General features: G+C 38.9%; 1 protein-coding gene across 1 annotated transcript in view; it reads left to right on the top strand.

Annotated features, from left to right (window-relative positions):
* LOC134571304 (uromodulin-like) overlaps window positions 1-15,459 on the top strand; it is a 33,499-nt gene extending 18,040 nt beyond the window's left edge. The window contains exons 5-11 of the mRNA XM_063429479.1: window positions 792-946; window positions 2,150-2,395; window positions 7,245-7,410; window positions 7,747-7,816; window positions 12,738-12,761; window positions 13,075-13,153; window positions 15,309-15,459. Of these exons, the coding sequence (XP_063285549.1) occupies window positions 792-946; window positions 2,150-2,395; window positions 7,245-7,410; window positions 7,747-7,816; window positions 12,738-12,761; window positions 13,075-13,153; window positions 15,309-15,459 (891 nt within the window). The remainder of the gene's footprint in view (window positions 1-791; window positions 947-2,149; window positions 2,396-7,244; window positions 7,411-7,746; window positions 7,817-12,737; window positions 12,762-13,074; window positions 13,154-15,308) is intronic.
* The last annotated feature ends 1,546 nt before the right edge of the window (window positions 15,460-17,005 follow it).

Raw genomic sequence — 17,005 nt, 5'->3', positions numbered from 1 at the left:
TTTGATGATTATGGTGCCTGGAGTTCCTTTACTCCTTCCAGGGCTACAGATAAGAAAAACCCTCTTCTTCCAGTTAAATTTTTTAGTATTTTGCAGACATCCTGGCATCCATATCCTAGCATTTACCAACGTAAAGGCATTTACTAGAGTATAGAGTGTAATTCTTTACTCCAGGGAACATTTTTCCACGCCTATTTCATGAAGCATCCAACAAGCGATTAATTTATTGATGTCTCTTCCAGAGGCAATTCAGAACTTAGTAGACAGTGTTGCCAAAGACACTCAAATGAAACACACAATGTGTTTCAGCAACATGCTCTGCGTAGTTGTGTGACCCAGCACTTTGTTGCTTAGCTGTCGCTTGTAAATGTGTCCACATCCTAATGCTCTTCCAGTTGACCGGAGTAGGACAGAAATGGCTCTGATGTCTGCCCTACACAAATTTAAGTTTGAAGAAGACATATAAAGAAGTGCATGGACCCTAATAAATAAGTAATGTATTTTTTTGTATTTTATTACATGTTAATGTCTTTATAAAAAAAATGTTTGGATTTAGTGAGCAAACCTCAGTAAAAGGCCACTTGGCACAATATATCCATGGTGTTTAAATTAAACAAGCTAAGCATTAGAATGTTTGCTATACCAAGTCTCTTAAAGAAGTATTGTAGTGTAATTTCTAAATATGGATAATAGGTGTCATGAAATAAACTCTAGCATTATGATAGGAGTTGTTCTAACATTTCACTGTTAGATTTCAGCAATAATCTTTTGTTTTTCATTTTTTCCAATAGGTAAATGCAACTCATGCCACATATGCGACTAGTTTTGAGTTGCCACCTGATCCGACCTACATCATCTACAGAGAAGCCATTTTTCTAAAGGTGTCCTGCTCATACCCTTTGGATATGATCACTTCCCTTAACACAACATTGAAGCCTGATTTAAGGTTTTATTCATATTGTAAATTAAGCATGCATGGATCTAGTTGTCAATCTAGTTGTCAGCAAAAAAGTAGACAAAATGGGTGTCTTTAAGAGAACGATAAAGAAGCATGTTGCAATGCAAAGTTTCAGTTCATTAATATTTGGTATTTTCCCATCTGGATATGTACTATAATTTTAAAATGGTTGAGAAAAACTCTTCAGTTTAAAGGCTAACATTACTGTTGATGGCACGCACATAGTATAGTTGGAGATGTTAGCAGCTAGTTACTGCCTGGTTCCCAAGCCTGTCGCAAAATTTTACCAGATGCTGCTATCCTTCAAAATATAAAACTTACCTCTGCCTGCTGGAAACAGATAAAAGCAATTTAACAACTTGAAACTCCCCAATATATCCTATAGAGCATGGGTAGGCAATCTCTGGCCCTCCAGAAGTTATGGACTACATCTCCCTTGATGCTTTGCTAGCCTTATGCCCCTGAGAACATTATGGGAGATGTAGTTCAAAACACCTGGAGGGCCAAAGATTGCCCACCCCTGCTAAAGAGAACTGATTGGTTCACACACACAAGGTCGATGATCTCTCTCTATTAGTGGCACCATAACAACATCTCAATGAAGATCTTATGATGTCATTAGACCCTAGGTAGTGTCTTACCTCAAAGTTGCTAATATGGTACCCAATTGCTCATCCTCCTTGCTTTCGGCTATGCGGTGAGATTTCACTGAGATGAAGTTGTTATGGTGCTCACAGTGTTTTTTTTCACACATTTTAAAGACAAATTATATTAAATGGACAATGTAGACACAGTAACTGCTCCGCCTGGGACTATGTAACTTATTCCTATGTGTGATTAACCCGTAAAGGAGTGAAGATATATATCTCACTGTCTAGTGAGATGGAGGATGCAGACTTTGATTTCTGTCCAAGCTCATATTTTTATCTTGCAGTTGTGCATTGAGCCATCATATCCTATTGATGTGGTTCATATGGATGAGGGCAACTACTCTAAAACTAGCTATAAGCATACACCAAGACAGAAGATATAGGGTACACTCATGTTTTCTGGCATACTAGTGCATATCATTATAATTAATGATAAAATATGCTATTTATTTTTTTCTTTTGGAAATGTATTATTTTTCAATGTTTTATTGTTACTAATCCCATACTGTATTGCATAATATATTTCTGTGCATTTTTCTAGTGTAATACACATCATCATTGATGGTACTGGGCTCTTTAAAGTGAGCATGACTCTTTTCCAAGACCCAAGCTACTCCACACGCTATCCAGTGGCAAATCCCACAATATCAACAGAGTCGATGCTATATGTTGATGTCAAAATCGATGAGGGGGACATCTCAGCATTTTATCTAGTGATGATAAACTGCTTTGCCACACCTACAAATAGTATTTATGATCAAAAGAAATATGACATCATCAAAGACAGGTAAATATCTGAAATTCCTCAAATTAAATATAGAACACATCAGAGTATGGAAAGGTCAGTAGTTAGCTGTTGCAACTTACCTCTGGACTTGCACACATTTCACTTGTGATCCTTCTTGCACACACACAAATAATATAGATTAAACTTAATGAAAATATTTGTTGTTTTGTGGTATTATTATAAGTTTTAGAGAGCTCAGACTATACAATCTAAAAGAGAAAAAAAAATTACCTTTATTAATAACTAGATCATAATTACTGAGACCAAAAAGAAAAACAGAAATTCACCACATGTGTAACGTCTCTGGGTCTGGCTGAAAAAGGTGAGTAGAGGTAAAGGTACAGGAAAAGATAGGGAAGTAGATGGTATCCACCAAACAATTAGGTATAGGACAGAGCTGGATTATAGATAGAGAACAATTCCCTATAGAAATAACCTAAACACAGGTAAGGAGAATGGGAATCAAAAAGTCCATGCTTCCCTCAAAAAAATTAATAAAAAATAGGCACAAAATGGACTAAATGGCTATCTACCATAACCACTGGTGCCTAGAAAAAATAAAATAAAAGCAGCAAACTATCTTTTCCTGTACCTTTATGTATACTCTCGCCTTTTTCGGCCAGACCCCAGAGACGTTACACGAGTGGCGGATTTCAGTAATTACTAATTTTTTCTCTTTTAGATTGTATAGTCTAAGCTCACTATCCCACTACCCACCCTCTGATCTCAGCGGATGAGTAGTTGGGATTCTGTTGTTCTTTTGTTTTGTTATTGTAGGGTTATCCCCTAGTTGAGCGCACAGCTTAGGTGACCTTCCCAGATTTAAGAAGATTGGACGAGTGGATTCTCCTATAGCATGTGACTTGTGTCTAGGGTTTGGGGGCCATCTTGCCTTCTCTCCTGTGATCTTATATAGTTCATTATAAGTTTTATTTATGTATATTTTATCAAATAATGTGGATTGGGGTTTTGCTAAAATAAAGAATGAAAAGAGAGGGAAACGTTAAAACTTTACAAAGGGTTAAAAAGGGTCACTTCAACTGACTTATCCCAAAGTTTTCTTTAGGTCTGTCCCTCCCCCTGACGTTTTACACGTAAAAAGTGGAAAAATGTATAAAACTTACATAAAATCCATGCCCAAAGGAGAATTTCATTGACCTTTGGCACAGTGTGCTCCACTAATGTGCCTGTCATTAAAGAGGTGAAGGAAAGAACAATGCTTTGCACATGAGTGGACATGGGGTGGAGTAGGCAACGGAGGGAATTCAGGTATCACAAAGGGGATGGTAGGGATAATAGAATATGACCTCGTAAAAAGGGCTAGAAGGGAGGGAGGAATGGAAGGAATATCTTATATCTTATTGGGAGGGCAGTCACTGGTGGAGAGAGGAAGGAAGGTTTTATAAAGGCACATTATGTAGACCGAGAGCATGCAAATTGTGCATACATACCCCAAATATTTTATTACATTGGAGGTGCGCTCACACATATATCCAGACCATTTAGACTACCTTACCAGTAAGTATCCCTCGGCAAGACTTGCGTCCATCAAGTTCAGCCTTCCTCACATATGTTTTTGCTATACAGGGCCAGACTGAGAACTAAAAGCAGCCCTAGATAAAAAATATGCTCTGCATAGTGTGCAGATCTAGAGGTGGAAAAGATAACTTAAAATTGAAAACTATTACTCCAACATGAAAGCAAGCACTCTTAGGGCTAAAAAATAAACAAGGTCAGATTTATTTTAGGCAGACGTGCATTTGCATATATATTTCAGTCCAACTACCTTGACATATTAAGGAAAGTTTGGTAATGGGACTGAAATGGTGAATGTATGCTGTTGCACAACAGTAAAAAATTAAATTATTATTACCGTATATACTCGAGTATAAGCCGAGTTTTTCAGCCCATTTTTTGGGCTGAAAAACCCCAACTCGGCTTATACTCGAGTCAGAGTCTGTATTATGGCAATTTGCATTGCCATAATACAGACTGGGGGGAGAGGGGGGCTGGCAGAGCTGTACTTACCTTTCCTGCAGCTCCTGTCAGCTCTCTCCTCCTCTGCCGGTCCGTTCAGCACCTCGGTCAGCTCCCAGTGTAAGTCTCGCGAGAGCCGCGGCTCTCGCGAGACTTACAGTGGGAGCTGACAGAGGGAGCTGCACAGACCGCGCGGAGGAAGAGAGAGCTGACAGGAGCTGCAGGAAAGGTAAGTACAGCTCTGCCAGCCCCCCTCTCCCCTCACTGAACTGCCACTGGACCACCAGGGAAGGAGCCCCCCTCCCTGCTATGTATCAAGCAGGGAGGGGGGACGAAAAAAAATATATAATAAAAAAATAAGAAATAATAATAAAAAATGTATAATAACAAAAAAAAGAGGTATAAGGACAACTATGGGAGGGAGGGGGGGGGATAAGGACCACTATGGGAGGGGGGGGGATAAGGACCACTATGGGAGGGGGGGGGGATAAGGACCACTATGGGAGGGGGGGGGATAAGGACCACTATGGGAGGGGGGGGGGGGTAAGGACCACTATGGGAGGGAGGGGGGGGATAAGGACCACTATGGGAGGGAGGGGGTGGGATAAGGACCACTATGGGAGGGAGGGGGGGTATAAGGACCACTATGGGAGGGAGGGGGGATAAGGACCACTATGGGAGGGAGGGGGGTATAAGGACCACTATGGGAGGGAGGGGGGGATAAGGACCACTATGGGAGGGAGGGGGGGTATAAGGACCACTATGGGAGGGAGGGGGTGGGATAAGGACCACTATGGGAGGGAGGGGGGGTATAAGGACCACTATTGGAGGGAGGGGGGGATAAGGACCACTATGGGAGGGAGGGGGGTATAAGGACCACTATGGGAGGGAGGGGGGGGATAAGGACCACTATGGGAGGGAGGGGGGGTATAAGGACCACTATGGGAGGGAGGGGGGGTATAAAGACCACTATGGGAGGGAGGGGGGGTATATGGACCACTATGGGAGGGATGGGGGGGATATGGACCACTATGGGAGGGATGGGGGGGGATAAGGACCACTATGAGAGGGAGGGGGTGGGATAAGGACCACTAGGGGAGGGGAGGGTAAGGACCACTAGGGGAGGGGTGAGTCAGGACCACTGGGGGGGGGGGGTGAAGGAACACGGGGGTGGGGAGGTAAGGACCACTGAGGGAGGAGGAGGGGAAGTCAGGACATATGGGGGGGGGGAGGGGTCGGCAAAATGTTTTTTGCCTACGGCGGCAAATATCCTTGCACCGGCCCTGCACACACTGCATTCACACACACACACACTGCATTCATGCACACACACTGCACTCATACACACACGCTGCACTCATACACACACGCTGCACTCATACACACACACATACGCACACACTGCATTCATTATACACACACTGTAAATAAATATTCAATTAATATATATTTTTTAGGATCTAATTTTATTTAGAAATTTACCAGTAGCTGCTGCATTTCCCACCCTAGTCTTATACTCGAGTCAATAAGTTTTCCCAGTTTTTTGGGATAAAATTAGGGGCCTCGGCTTATATTCGGGTCGGCTTATACTCGAGTATATACGGTATTTATTTTGAAGTCCTATAAGTGTTTTTTTTTACTTTGTGCTGGAGTGTGCAGCTAGCAACAAGACTCGGCCAATACGTGGTCATTACATGTATGTTATATATTAATATAATTTCTGTATGTATTATGTATACATACATGTTTATTAATATATGTATAAATATTATAGGCATAATTTTAAATATATATGAATATATATATTATATCACCCTTCCTGGGTGGTATATATTCCTCATTTGCAGGTCCTCTACAAGAGGCCTGGGAGTCTGAGGGTTTTGCACAGGATCTAAGCTGTTCCTAGAACTGCATCTTTTGGACAGCGATCTCAGAATCTTAGATGTTCCACCTGGAATTTGAAACTTATATGGAGTTTATATATACAATTTTAAACCTATTTTTAGATATAAAGTTATATATATATATATATATATATATATATATATATATATATATATATATATATATACACATATTAATATACATGCATCTATATATATGTATATATGTATTACTGCCAGATAAACATCAATTACAAGCTCTGTCTGTGCATTGTTAGCAGGATTGCTAGCAAAATGCATATATTGGAAGAAAACAAGGTTTAATCAGGGGTCTTTCTCCCACTTGTCAATCAACATTTGGACATTGACTCCTGTGCTGAGATACAGGGAGAGCAGAAGACACAAGGAAAGATGCATTACCTCCCTCCCCGCAAATAAAAAACACAATAAACAAAAAACAAAAACCCTATTTTTCTGTGTTTCTCTTAAGCCCTCTTTTAAATTTCTTGCCCCCTTTTGTGTTTTGTTATCTCCTCTTTTTATTGTCTTAGCCGCTTTAGTGTATCTTATCCCTATATTTCTGCTTTGTTTGTCTTATACACCCCTCTTGTGTGCCTCTTACAAGCCCCCTTTGTGTGTCTCTTATTTTATCCTCCCAGCCCCTCTGTGTGTCTCTTTATCCACCCAGCACCTCTGTGTGTTTCATTCTATCCCCAAGCCACCCTATGTCTCTTTCTCCTTCACAGGTCCCACTGTGAGTTTCTTTCTTTCCCCAAGCCCCATGTAGCCATCTAAAAATACATCTTTATATTACAGTAGAACAAACACATTCCTCCCATTATTTTTCCTGTAATATTTGTTTTGGGAAAAAAAAGTACAATATTAAAAAAAAAGAAGTTTCTTTAATATTACACTGATACCTCTACAATATGTAAAATGTTCTTTTTCATGATTATATTCCTATTTATGCTATTAAATTGCCTCCACAGTTGCCCTAACAAAGATGACAAAACCATACATGTTCCATCAAATGGTATCTCCTCTAGAGGACAATTTCAAGTCAAGATGTTCAAATTCATAGGCAAAGACTATGACTATGTGTTCTTGCACTGTGAAGTTCATTTATGCAGAAAAACATCAGGTTCATGTCTTCCAGTAAGTGTTACTTTGAAATGCTTAGTAGATGCTCTTGGTAAGAACCATTGATTGATTCACTTTGGTTTATACAATTCTGTTACAATTGTAACAAGCATTTTGCATGTGATGGTCAAAGGGAAAAAAGGTTTGTGGACCAGATCACCAATCCCTTTGAAGAATATATGAAAACCAGTTCTGTATACGGAATTTCTAGTACCGTATTTATTATATTGTCTGTGATGAAGATTTCATAACTGAAACGCAAGATGTAAAACTTGCTTTCTGTAAATGTTAAGAAAGCTGTATTTGTTAATTCAGCTAGACAATAGTTAACACCTATGTTTTCTGTTACAGGACTGTACTGGAAGAGGGTCTCGTAGTTCTAGTCCCAATGGCAAAATTGTGAGCATTGGGCCAATACAAGGTAATGTTTCTAAAATTAAAAATAAATTACCATTATTTAGGTATCAATGACCCTGTTGCATCTTCACCATGATAATATATCCAAATTTCAGTTTGATATCTTGACTTCCTGTTTAAATGAACTACAGAGGACATATTCAGTCAAGCAGGAATAGTGCATGCATTTCTTATAAAACTTGTGCTCATTAAATATACAGTGTCCTTCACTAATATTGGCACCCCTGGTAAATATGAGCGAAGAAGGCTGTGAAAAACTGTCTTTATTTTTTAACCTTTTGATATTTTGTTCAAAGAATATGCAAAAATACTCTGCTCTCATGGATATCGAACAATTGCAAACACAGCACAAATTTATCCCCCCAAAATGATTTGCTAAATATATGTGTAGCACAATTATTGGCAACCTTTTAGTCAATACTTTGTGCTACCTCCAGTTGCCAAGATATCAGCTCTGAATCTTCTTCTATAATGCCGATCAAGTTGGAGAATACATGGCAAAGGATCTGAGACTATTGCTCCATACAGAATCTCTCCAGATACGTGAAATTTTGAGGTCTGTTGATATTTGATAGAGTACATGATGCCATGTATCCTAACAAAATGTCCAGGTCCTTTGGCAGAGAAACAGCCCCAAAGCATTAAAGAGCCACCATCATATTTAACCGTGGGCATGGGGCCACCTCTCTGTTTTTTTGCAAAAAAACATCTCTAGTGTTGTGACAAAGCTCCTGTACCCTGACCAAGTAACTCTGCCCAGTTTGCTTCCTCGTCGCTTGCCGGAACTCTGGAGCACTTCAACCCCAGTCGCCAAGGATTGACTAGGGTCTCTCGGGAGTTCTTTCACCCAACCAGGCTCCCCCCCTGAAAAAAATATGTCTGACCTAGGTTTGTAATAAAATGGTTAAAGGATCACTATAGGGTCAGGAAAACAAACATGTATTCCTGACCCTATAGTGTTAACACCACCATCTATCCCCCCTGGGACCCTCATGCCTCCATAAATATAGTAAAAATATTACTGTATTCAAGTCTGAAGCTGTAAATCTGCATGCTGTTAGACTCAGAAAAACATGCAGTCTGCTGACATGTGGTAGCCTGATCCAATCACAGTGCTTCCCCATAGGATTGGCTGAGACTGACAAAGAGGCAGATCAGGGGCAGAGCCAGCATGATTTATACACAGCCCTGGCCAATCTGCATCTCCTCATAGATTTGAATTGAATCAATGAATCTCTATGAGGAAAGTTCAGTGTCTGCATGCAGAGGGAGGAGATACTGAATCACAGGATGCTGTGCACAGTGCTGCCCTGTGCTCTGCTGACAGCAGATCTGAGTGGATGGAGGCATATTATGCCTCCATCAACTCCGAAGTCCCTCTGGTTCACTCAGTGACTGCAACTGGAGGTGTTCCTAGCTTTCAATGTAAACACTGTATTTTCACAGAAAATACAGAGTTTACATGAGAAAGGCTGCAGGGAGCTATAGTTCTCACCTGAACAACCTCATTAAGCTGAAGTTGTTCAGGTGACTATAGTGTCCCTTTAAATGAAAAGTGTCTTTCCACAAATATAAAAAAAAAGTTGTAACCTTGGCATGCCAAATGTTTAACCCCTTAAGGACACATGACATGTGTGACATGTCCTGATTCCCTTTTTTTCCAGAAGTTTGGTCCTTAAGGGGTTAAAGGTTTTAGCTTTAAAACAGTAATTCCCTCCTTGCAGTATTTGTTTAATAGCTTATAAAAATAAATTAGAATCCTAGACATATTGGGCATTTTAAAAATCAGCACTAATTAGAGAATATAGTTTGAGTTAGGTTTCCTTATTTGCACTTGCTGTATAGAAATTACTAAATGTAAAACTGAGACAAATGTTGTTTCCTTTTATTCCCATTTAACACTGTTATATATACATATAGGGAATCAAAAGAAAGCCCTATTTCTCCTTAAAAAAATAATATACAGTTGTAATCAGAATTTATCAACCCCCATTGAAAATCAGTTGTTTATTTTTTTTGTCCAAATTTACAGACTTTCAGCTGTTTGCAATGAACAAACCAAACAAAAGCAATTGAAATAGCTCAATAAATGCATTCTTCAAGTGTTTCCATAAATGCAACTAAAAATGCAACTTATAATTACTTCTCCAGTCTCAAAATGATTCAACCCTCTGAACAGAATAGCTCAGAACAGCACAAATATGGAAAACAAAAGCACAATTATGCAAAACAGGTGGTGTCTCAAGCACACCTGATGCAACTAATCAAAGGCTTCATTAGTTGCACCAGATGTACTTTAGCTGGAACACTTGAAACTGGCCAGGGGTTTGTTGAGTGTTACCTTTGACTGCATGTTAGACATATGGCTGAGTCAAAAGTCCACAAAGTTAAGAGAAGAGTTCATCGCCCTTCACAAACAAGGAACAGGATGCAAAAAGATAGCGAAGGCACTGCATGCTCCTAGAGACACACCGTTGGCAGCATAGCTTGCAAGTTCAAAGTTAAAGGAACAGTGGTCGTAAGGCTGCCGTCAGGGGCTGACAATCATGATGGTCATTCACTACATGACACACACACTCACTCTGCATCCACTACACATTCTACATCCACTATACACATACCACATTCAGTACACACACACTTTATCTTTGTGGGTGGACTCAGGATGAGCTCTGTGGGTGAACTCAGGGGCGTGCCATGGGTACGGACATGGGGGGGCCCTTTGGGAGGACTCAGGGGCGGGCCTCAGGGAATGAACCATACACTGAACAGAACACTCTGCCTACAGTTAAGCATAGTGGTGGCTCAATGATCCTGTAGGACTCTTTGCATCCTCTGGCACCGGAAACCTAAAGCGTGTGGAAGGCAAGATGGACTCATTGAAGTATCAGGAAATCCGTGGAGAAAACGTCAGGCCGTCTGTGAGGAAGCTGAAGCTTGGGTATCATTGGACCTTCCCAGGGTCAGATTAAAATAGGGGCTGATGGAGCTGCATCTCCAGGTTCATGCCCATGGAATAGGCCCATTGAGTTAAAAAAAAAACTAAAAACAATGAACTTAGTTAAAGTAAAGCTGACTTTGTACACTATGCAAATACTCTTGCTGCTTCGGTCTCTCTAACACTGTGGCATGTTCCTTTCTTCTACACTCACTACATACATACACCTGTGCTACATAACCTTTTCTCTGTTGCAAAATGTATGACATGGGTTTTTGCCTGCTACTGAGTGCTAGGGGACAGTCCTTAGGAAGCGTGGAGCAAGTGCATCATAGGAAGCATTTATGCCAAGCTCAGGGTGCTGTCTGCATATTATACCCTTAGTTGGCCAGCCTGCATAATTGGCAGGCAGCCTGACATACATTCATGTCAGGCTGGTCTTCCAATTTTTTGGGCAGACATCCCCCCTATTTTGGCATGTTTGTCACTTTGGGCGGTTCTGGTAACGTGATTCACATCAGTGGCCCACCTTTTTACTCTGCTCACTGAACTCCTGCTTCACAGGACACTGCTATTATAGGGTATGGATTTACTTGAAAGATGAAAGCGATAGGTTAGCATAGGGTTTGTGTTTTCTTATAGCTATATCCTGTGGGTTTCCCTCCAGCACCACCTTTGCCAGATACATGAAGCTTGGGAGGTATGACTGTTTTAGTGTTTTCTGTCGATAAGATTCTGTAATTAGACCCATCCTAATTGTCAGCACCAGGCTCAATGGGCTCTTAATCTGGTCGTGGACCTTCCAACAAGACAATGATCCCCAAAATACTTCAAATTACACCGAGGCTTGGTTGCAGAAGAAGTCCTGAAAGATTCTACAGTGGCCATCAGTCACCTGACTTGAACCCCGTAAAAAAATCTCTGGTGGGATTTGAAGAAGATGGTTGCACCACGCAAACCCAAGAATATTACTGAACTGGAGGCCATTGCTCATGATTAATGGAATAAGATTCCTTAGGAACGCTGCCAGAAACCTGTGTCTGGCTATGCATCTAATTTGCAGCAAGTCAAAAAGGTGCTCTAGTAAGTACTAAAGATGCTTACCATGAAGTTGTTAAATAATTTTGAGATTGGAGAAGTCATTATTAGTTGCATTTTCAGTAGAATTTTGTGAAACTACTTGAAGCATTTATTGTGTTGAGCTATTTCAATTGCTTTTGTTTGATTTGTTCTTTGCAAACAACTGAAAGTCTGTAAAGTTTGACAATTAACCTGATTATTAATGGGGGTTGAATAATTTTAATTACAACGGTATGTACTTCATCTGTGATCATAAGAGCATGATTATCATATGAGCAGCACTGCCATTTATTGTCTCCACCCTCTGCACGGAGACACTGAACTTTCCTCATAGAGATGCATTGATTCAATTCATCTCTGTGAAGAGATCCTGATTGGCCAGGGCTGTGTTTGACTTGTGCTGGCTCTGCCCCTGATCTGCCTCCTTGACAGTCTCATCCAATCCTATTGGAAAGCATTGTGATAGGCTCAGAGAAATACTTCTGATGATGTCAGTCAAGCAGGCAGATCAAGGGCAGAGCCTTGACTAAAAGTATGATTTTACTATATTTAGTGCGGCAAGGGGAGCCAGGGGTGCTAGATGGTGGTTTTAGCACTATAGAGTCAGGAATACACGTTTGTTCCTGACCCTATATTGTTAATTTAATTAAAGTGAATTATGATAAATTGCAAAACTGAGAATATACTTGGCTAGGTGCATGACTTTAAAACTTCCTTGCTCTGACCTAGATTTTCCAACTAGGCTATCAGTTCTGTGAACTATTATTACATTATATTAGGAAACTTCTAGGTAAAAAGTGATATTTTGAAATCTTCCATCACACATGTATAAATCACAAAGTTGGTAAATAATGCAATTAAAGTAAAAAAATAAAAAAACATTTTTCTTTAATTTATGCTTTTACAGTTGGGAATTCACAGAACACCATTGGTAAGTAAGGTTTAACTTGGCATTTGTGCCATTAAAATACTATTTATTGGGTTATACCCAAGCACAAAAAGGAAAAAATAAATCAGTGAAACTCCATGTACATATGTTGGAATCATTCCAAATGTCAATTTCTGGCAGTTTATACCAACCTTCTCTAAAAATTATTGGATTGAAAGATGTGCATTTTAGGGAAACCATAAGGCTAGGAGATTGGAGACCCCTAGTAACCAGTGTGTATGTAATATAGCCATGTAGGACCGGGGACTAGGTGTTCCATGATGCTATTTAAGTTTAGAGATTACATTTTTATTAGGACCAGTGGAATCTGACCATCTTGAGTCCAACCAAACACAAGCAGTAAGGGTTCTCCTACAAGTATACCAGGGGACTAGGTATATTCTGCTCCTGTTATTATTTTCCTGTAGTGTTAGGATTTGTAGCCAACCTCCACCCCACCTCCCATGTTGTGGAAGAAGGATTAAGTGGTACTTATTTCTTCTCTTAATTGATCCCATTTCTGTGTATTCTGTGATTTCTTTTGTGTATTTTGCCAATCAGCGCACCAGAAGAGCGTAGTGCATCACTTAAGCCTGGTCCTACTAGGAATAGGATTTCCATTAAAAAAAATCTAGTTTTTTACTGGAGACATTTCCAATCCCTCTAGTAAGGCTTTGTTGTTTCCTAAGGACCAACTTTGCTCTGATTGAGGTTGATAAAAATGGCAGTACTTTTTCCCAAGTAGCTAGTTGATTGCTGAATGGTACTTTTGGCCCTTATTTCATAGAAATGTTGTGATCAAAAGAGATCGGTTACCAAGTAACGTGCACACTTACAGCTAATTGTCACCAATTAAAGTATATGTTAATGGCTTTCCTGATTTTCTTTGTTGTGGTTTGCTATGTTTATTTTTTTACATCCATTATTTTTATATTGTATATTTTAAAATGTTATCTTATTTAAGATTACATTAATAATTTATTCTTTGACGAAAATCAAATTGATACATTTCTCTCCATTCTTTTACTATTAGAAAAGCTAACATGGCTCTTGGTCGTCGGGCTCTTCCTGTCGATAAACTCCATCTAAACCAGATGCTACAACAATCTTTCTAGACATGATGTCAATGGGGTATATGTTCACTAACAAATATGTTCCTCAAAGAAAAAACTAATTATTTTAAGCAACTGATAAAAAAAACTTTTTATCCCTTTGTGAACAATACATCTGTATACGTGTATACTGTTATGATCTTCTTGATTATGTACTGTATAATTCTGTATAATAATTGTCAAACATAAAAAAAAAATAGCCTTACTTAATGCAATGCAATAAGAAATCAGACTCGGTTACTTTTTCAGATGTTATGTACTTTCTAAGATGTGAGAAACAGACTAACTAGTTTCTGTTTACTTTAAAGAAAATCAGACATTTTGTAAAGTCATAGATGAAAAATTAACATGCATATCATATTATCAAATGATTGAAAACAATTTTGATACAATAATTTTACATAAAGAAAATCTGTTACAGATAGAAAATAAAATATCCGGCTTAAAACTGTGCTTAATATTTAAAAACTGTTGATCTACACGGTTACAATATTATCTATTTATTTGTATGATATTTACACAAAACGATACTCTATCATATAAAAAATAAAAAATTATATTACAAAAAGAGTTCAGATTCCATTCTCTCTGTATCGATACTTTCTCTTTAGTGGACTGTATACTGTAGTTAATGGTTAAACATTAAGAAACTATATGGTGTAAAATTGGTAGCTGTAAAATAAACAAGCACTAAAATGGTACATAAGCTGCAATTAAAAGTCTGTATTATCTACTTCCAGTAGACACTTCTTTATCTACCCTGATGATTTTTACAGCCTTACACTGAGCCATAAAATGAGGTGGTTGGGGGAGTGGGTGGTAGGGTGTGAGAGTGCAAATTAAAGTGAAAAAAGGACCTGATGTTTATATATACTTCAGATTTAATATATTTACATCTACATCACTGGACTAATACGGCTACAATCTCAGATTTAATTGTTAGTGTTATTCTTCATGTCAATAATTGATTACACTGCATTTATCTACTTAATACCAAAGATAAAACAGAATAGGTAAGTTAGACATTCCATCTGTATACACGAAGGAAACACAGACTAAGAACAGGTTGGATATTCTTACATCTTACCAGGACACATCACAGACACAAAGTCCTGAAGGTGAATGATTTCATTAAGCGCGTAAAACAGATTCAAGAAACCTGCATTTAAGTAATATAGATGCAAAATGCACACAGTTGTCTCTTGTTCATGTATGTCCTAATTTTCCTGCTATCCAGTGCGTGTATATTTTTTTAATGCAATGCATGAGCAGTATTGGAAGTACTCGCTAAACAGAGGGCAGTGATGAGGTGAAAATGTAGTTGCAAATTTAAGTTAAAATAGCCAACTTAGTGGGTGCATGAGAAAAACAACAATGCTGTTCCAGTTGAGTGCATGAGAACATGTAGAGAAGTCCCTCTGGTATTACCATCTTATAGGTGTAAGGATACAAAATGGTGGTACAAGGAGTTGAAAGGAGAAGATGGAGAAAGTGAGGATAATATTTCAAGTGAAACGTGGGCTATTAACTGTCTTCTCCAACTTTATGTTCTCAAGACTGAAAGTTGGAACTTAAACTATGGCCAGTAATGCAATAATGCTTCCTTCAGCATCAATCTTTTCACTGGTCATTGCTTTCTTGGCAATGTCTGTGTGGGAAAAGCAAGACTCGCTGTCTGATCATTTCTGCAACCATATACTTGTTTTGTAAGTTTGGTATCTTTTTTTTATTTGTCAATCTTTGTTTATTAATATGTTTTTTTCAAAAGTAGTAGGCGATACAGAAATAAGAAATAGAATAGCATTTAAACAACACATTAAGGTACATAACTATGAGTGAATATATCCTTCAGGCTGCTCCCCCCATCTAATCATACACTTTGGGATTTAGGTGGCTGGGTACTTTCGTGCGTTGGTGAACGGAGCTCGTTTTGCGTGACCCCTAGTTATCTAATTCACCCCTAGTTATCTAAGGTCAAAAAGGTAAAAAAAAAGTCAAAATGAGCTGGCATGGAAACCAACCCACAAGGCAGAACACACAATAAAAGGCATGCAAACGATGAAGCTCAGCTCCCTACCTTTCCACAGCTTGAGAAATGCACCAAACAGTCCCAAAACAACTGCAAACAATTTCCAGAATGGCTCAAAAACGCGATGCAAAAGCTGCTCCAACACCTCCACACTCTACGCCACGTGCTACCCACAGGCTCCAGCATGCAGGGGGCGGTGCTATAAACCTCCCAGGTTCAATGAATCCTGGGGAAACTTGCTATGTATTGCGAAAATATTTTGTAAACCGAGGCATTAGTTTCAATTAATTTTCATTTGTAAACCGAAAATTACAAACTGTATATAAAAATACAGTTAGAGTAAAATTTCATATAGATATATAAATTTTTTTTAACAATGTTATTATTTTACATTTTTTAATTTAATTTAATTTACTTATTATTTGTGTTTTACAATAATATATATACACACATATATAATTATATTTTTTTATTAACATTAACCTTTATTTATTTTTTAATTTTACACAGGCAGTCCCCCTGCAGGCAGACACATGGACACCTATTGTGACCATGTGACCGCTCTGTTAGAGCGATCACATGGCCCCAGGAGTCCTAATTCGCCATGGGGAGACTGCCTGGGCTGCAGGCAGTCTCCCCACACCGGGAGCACTGCCGATCGCCGCCGGCGGCGACCGGGTGAGTAACGATTCAGGACCGCCACTGGTATATTACTGAAGACGGTCCTGAACCGTTATCGGTCGTCAAGGGGTTAAGTGGTTAGATGTTATTTATGTAAATATATGTTAATATTGTTTATGGGGGTCATTGTCAGGGTCCATTTGTTAAAAGAGTTGGGGCTGAGATGTTATGTTAAATATGTTGACAATGACCTTTAATAATTTATATTTTTTATTTAATTAATAAAGCTGTGATAATTTTACCAAATATAAGGTGTCTGAGTATCCTTGGGTTTTGGGTTTTTTTTTATGCCGCATATGCCAAAAAGGCGACTATGCATATGTCAAGACACAAACTAATCATAACATTTGTTGTTTTTATTTAACAAGAGATGAAATTTCACTAATGATGTGCAATTAAAGTGTAATTGTTGTTATGTAGTTAGG

The sequence above is a fragment of the Pelobates fuscus genome, chromosome 8 (genome assembly GCF_036172605.1).
Source record: "Pelobates fuscus isolate aPelFus1 chromosome 8, aPelFus1.pri, whole genome shotgun sequence".
Classification (NCBI taxonomy): domain Eukaryota; kingdom Metazoa; phylum Chordata; class Amphibia; order Anura; family Pelobatidae; genus Pelobates; species Pelobates fuscus.
This window is presented reverse-complemented; position numbering and strand designations above follow the sequence as displayed.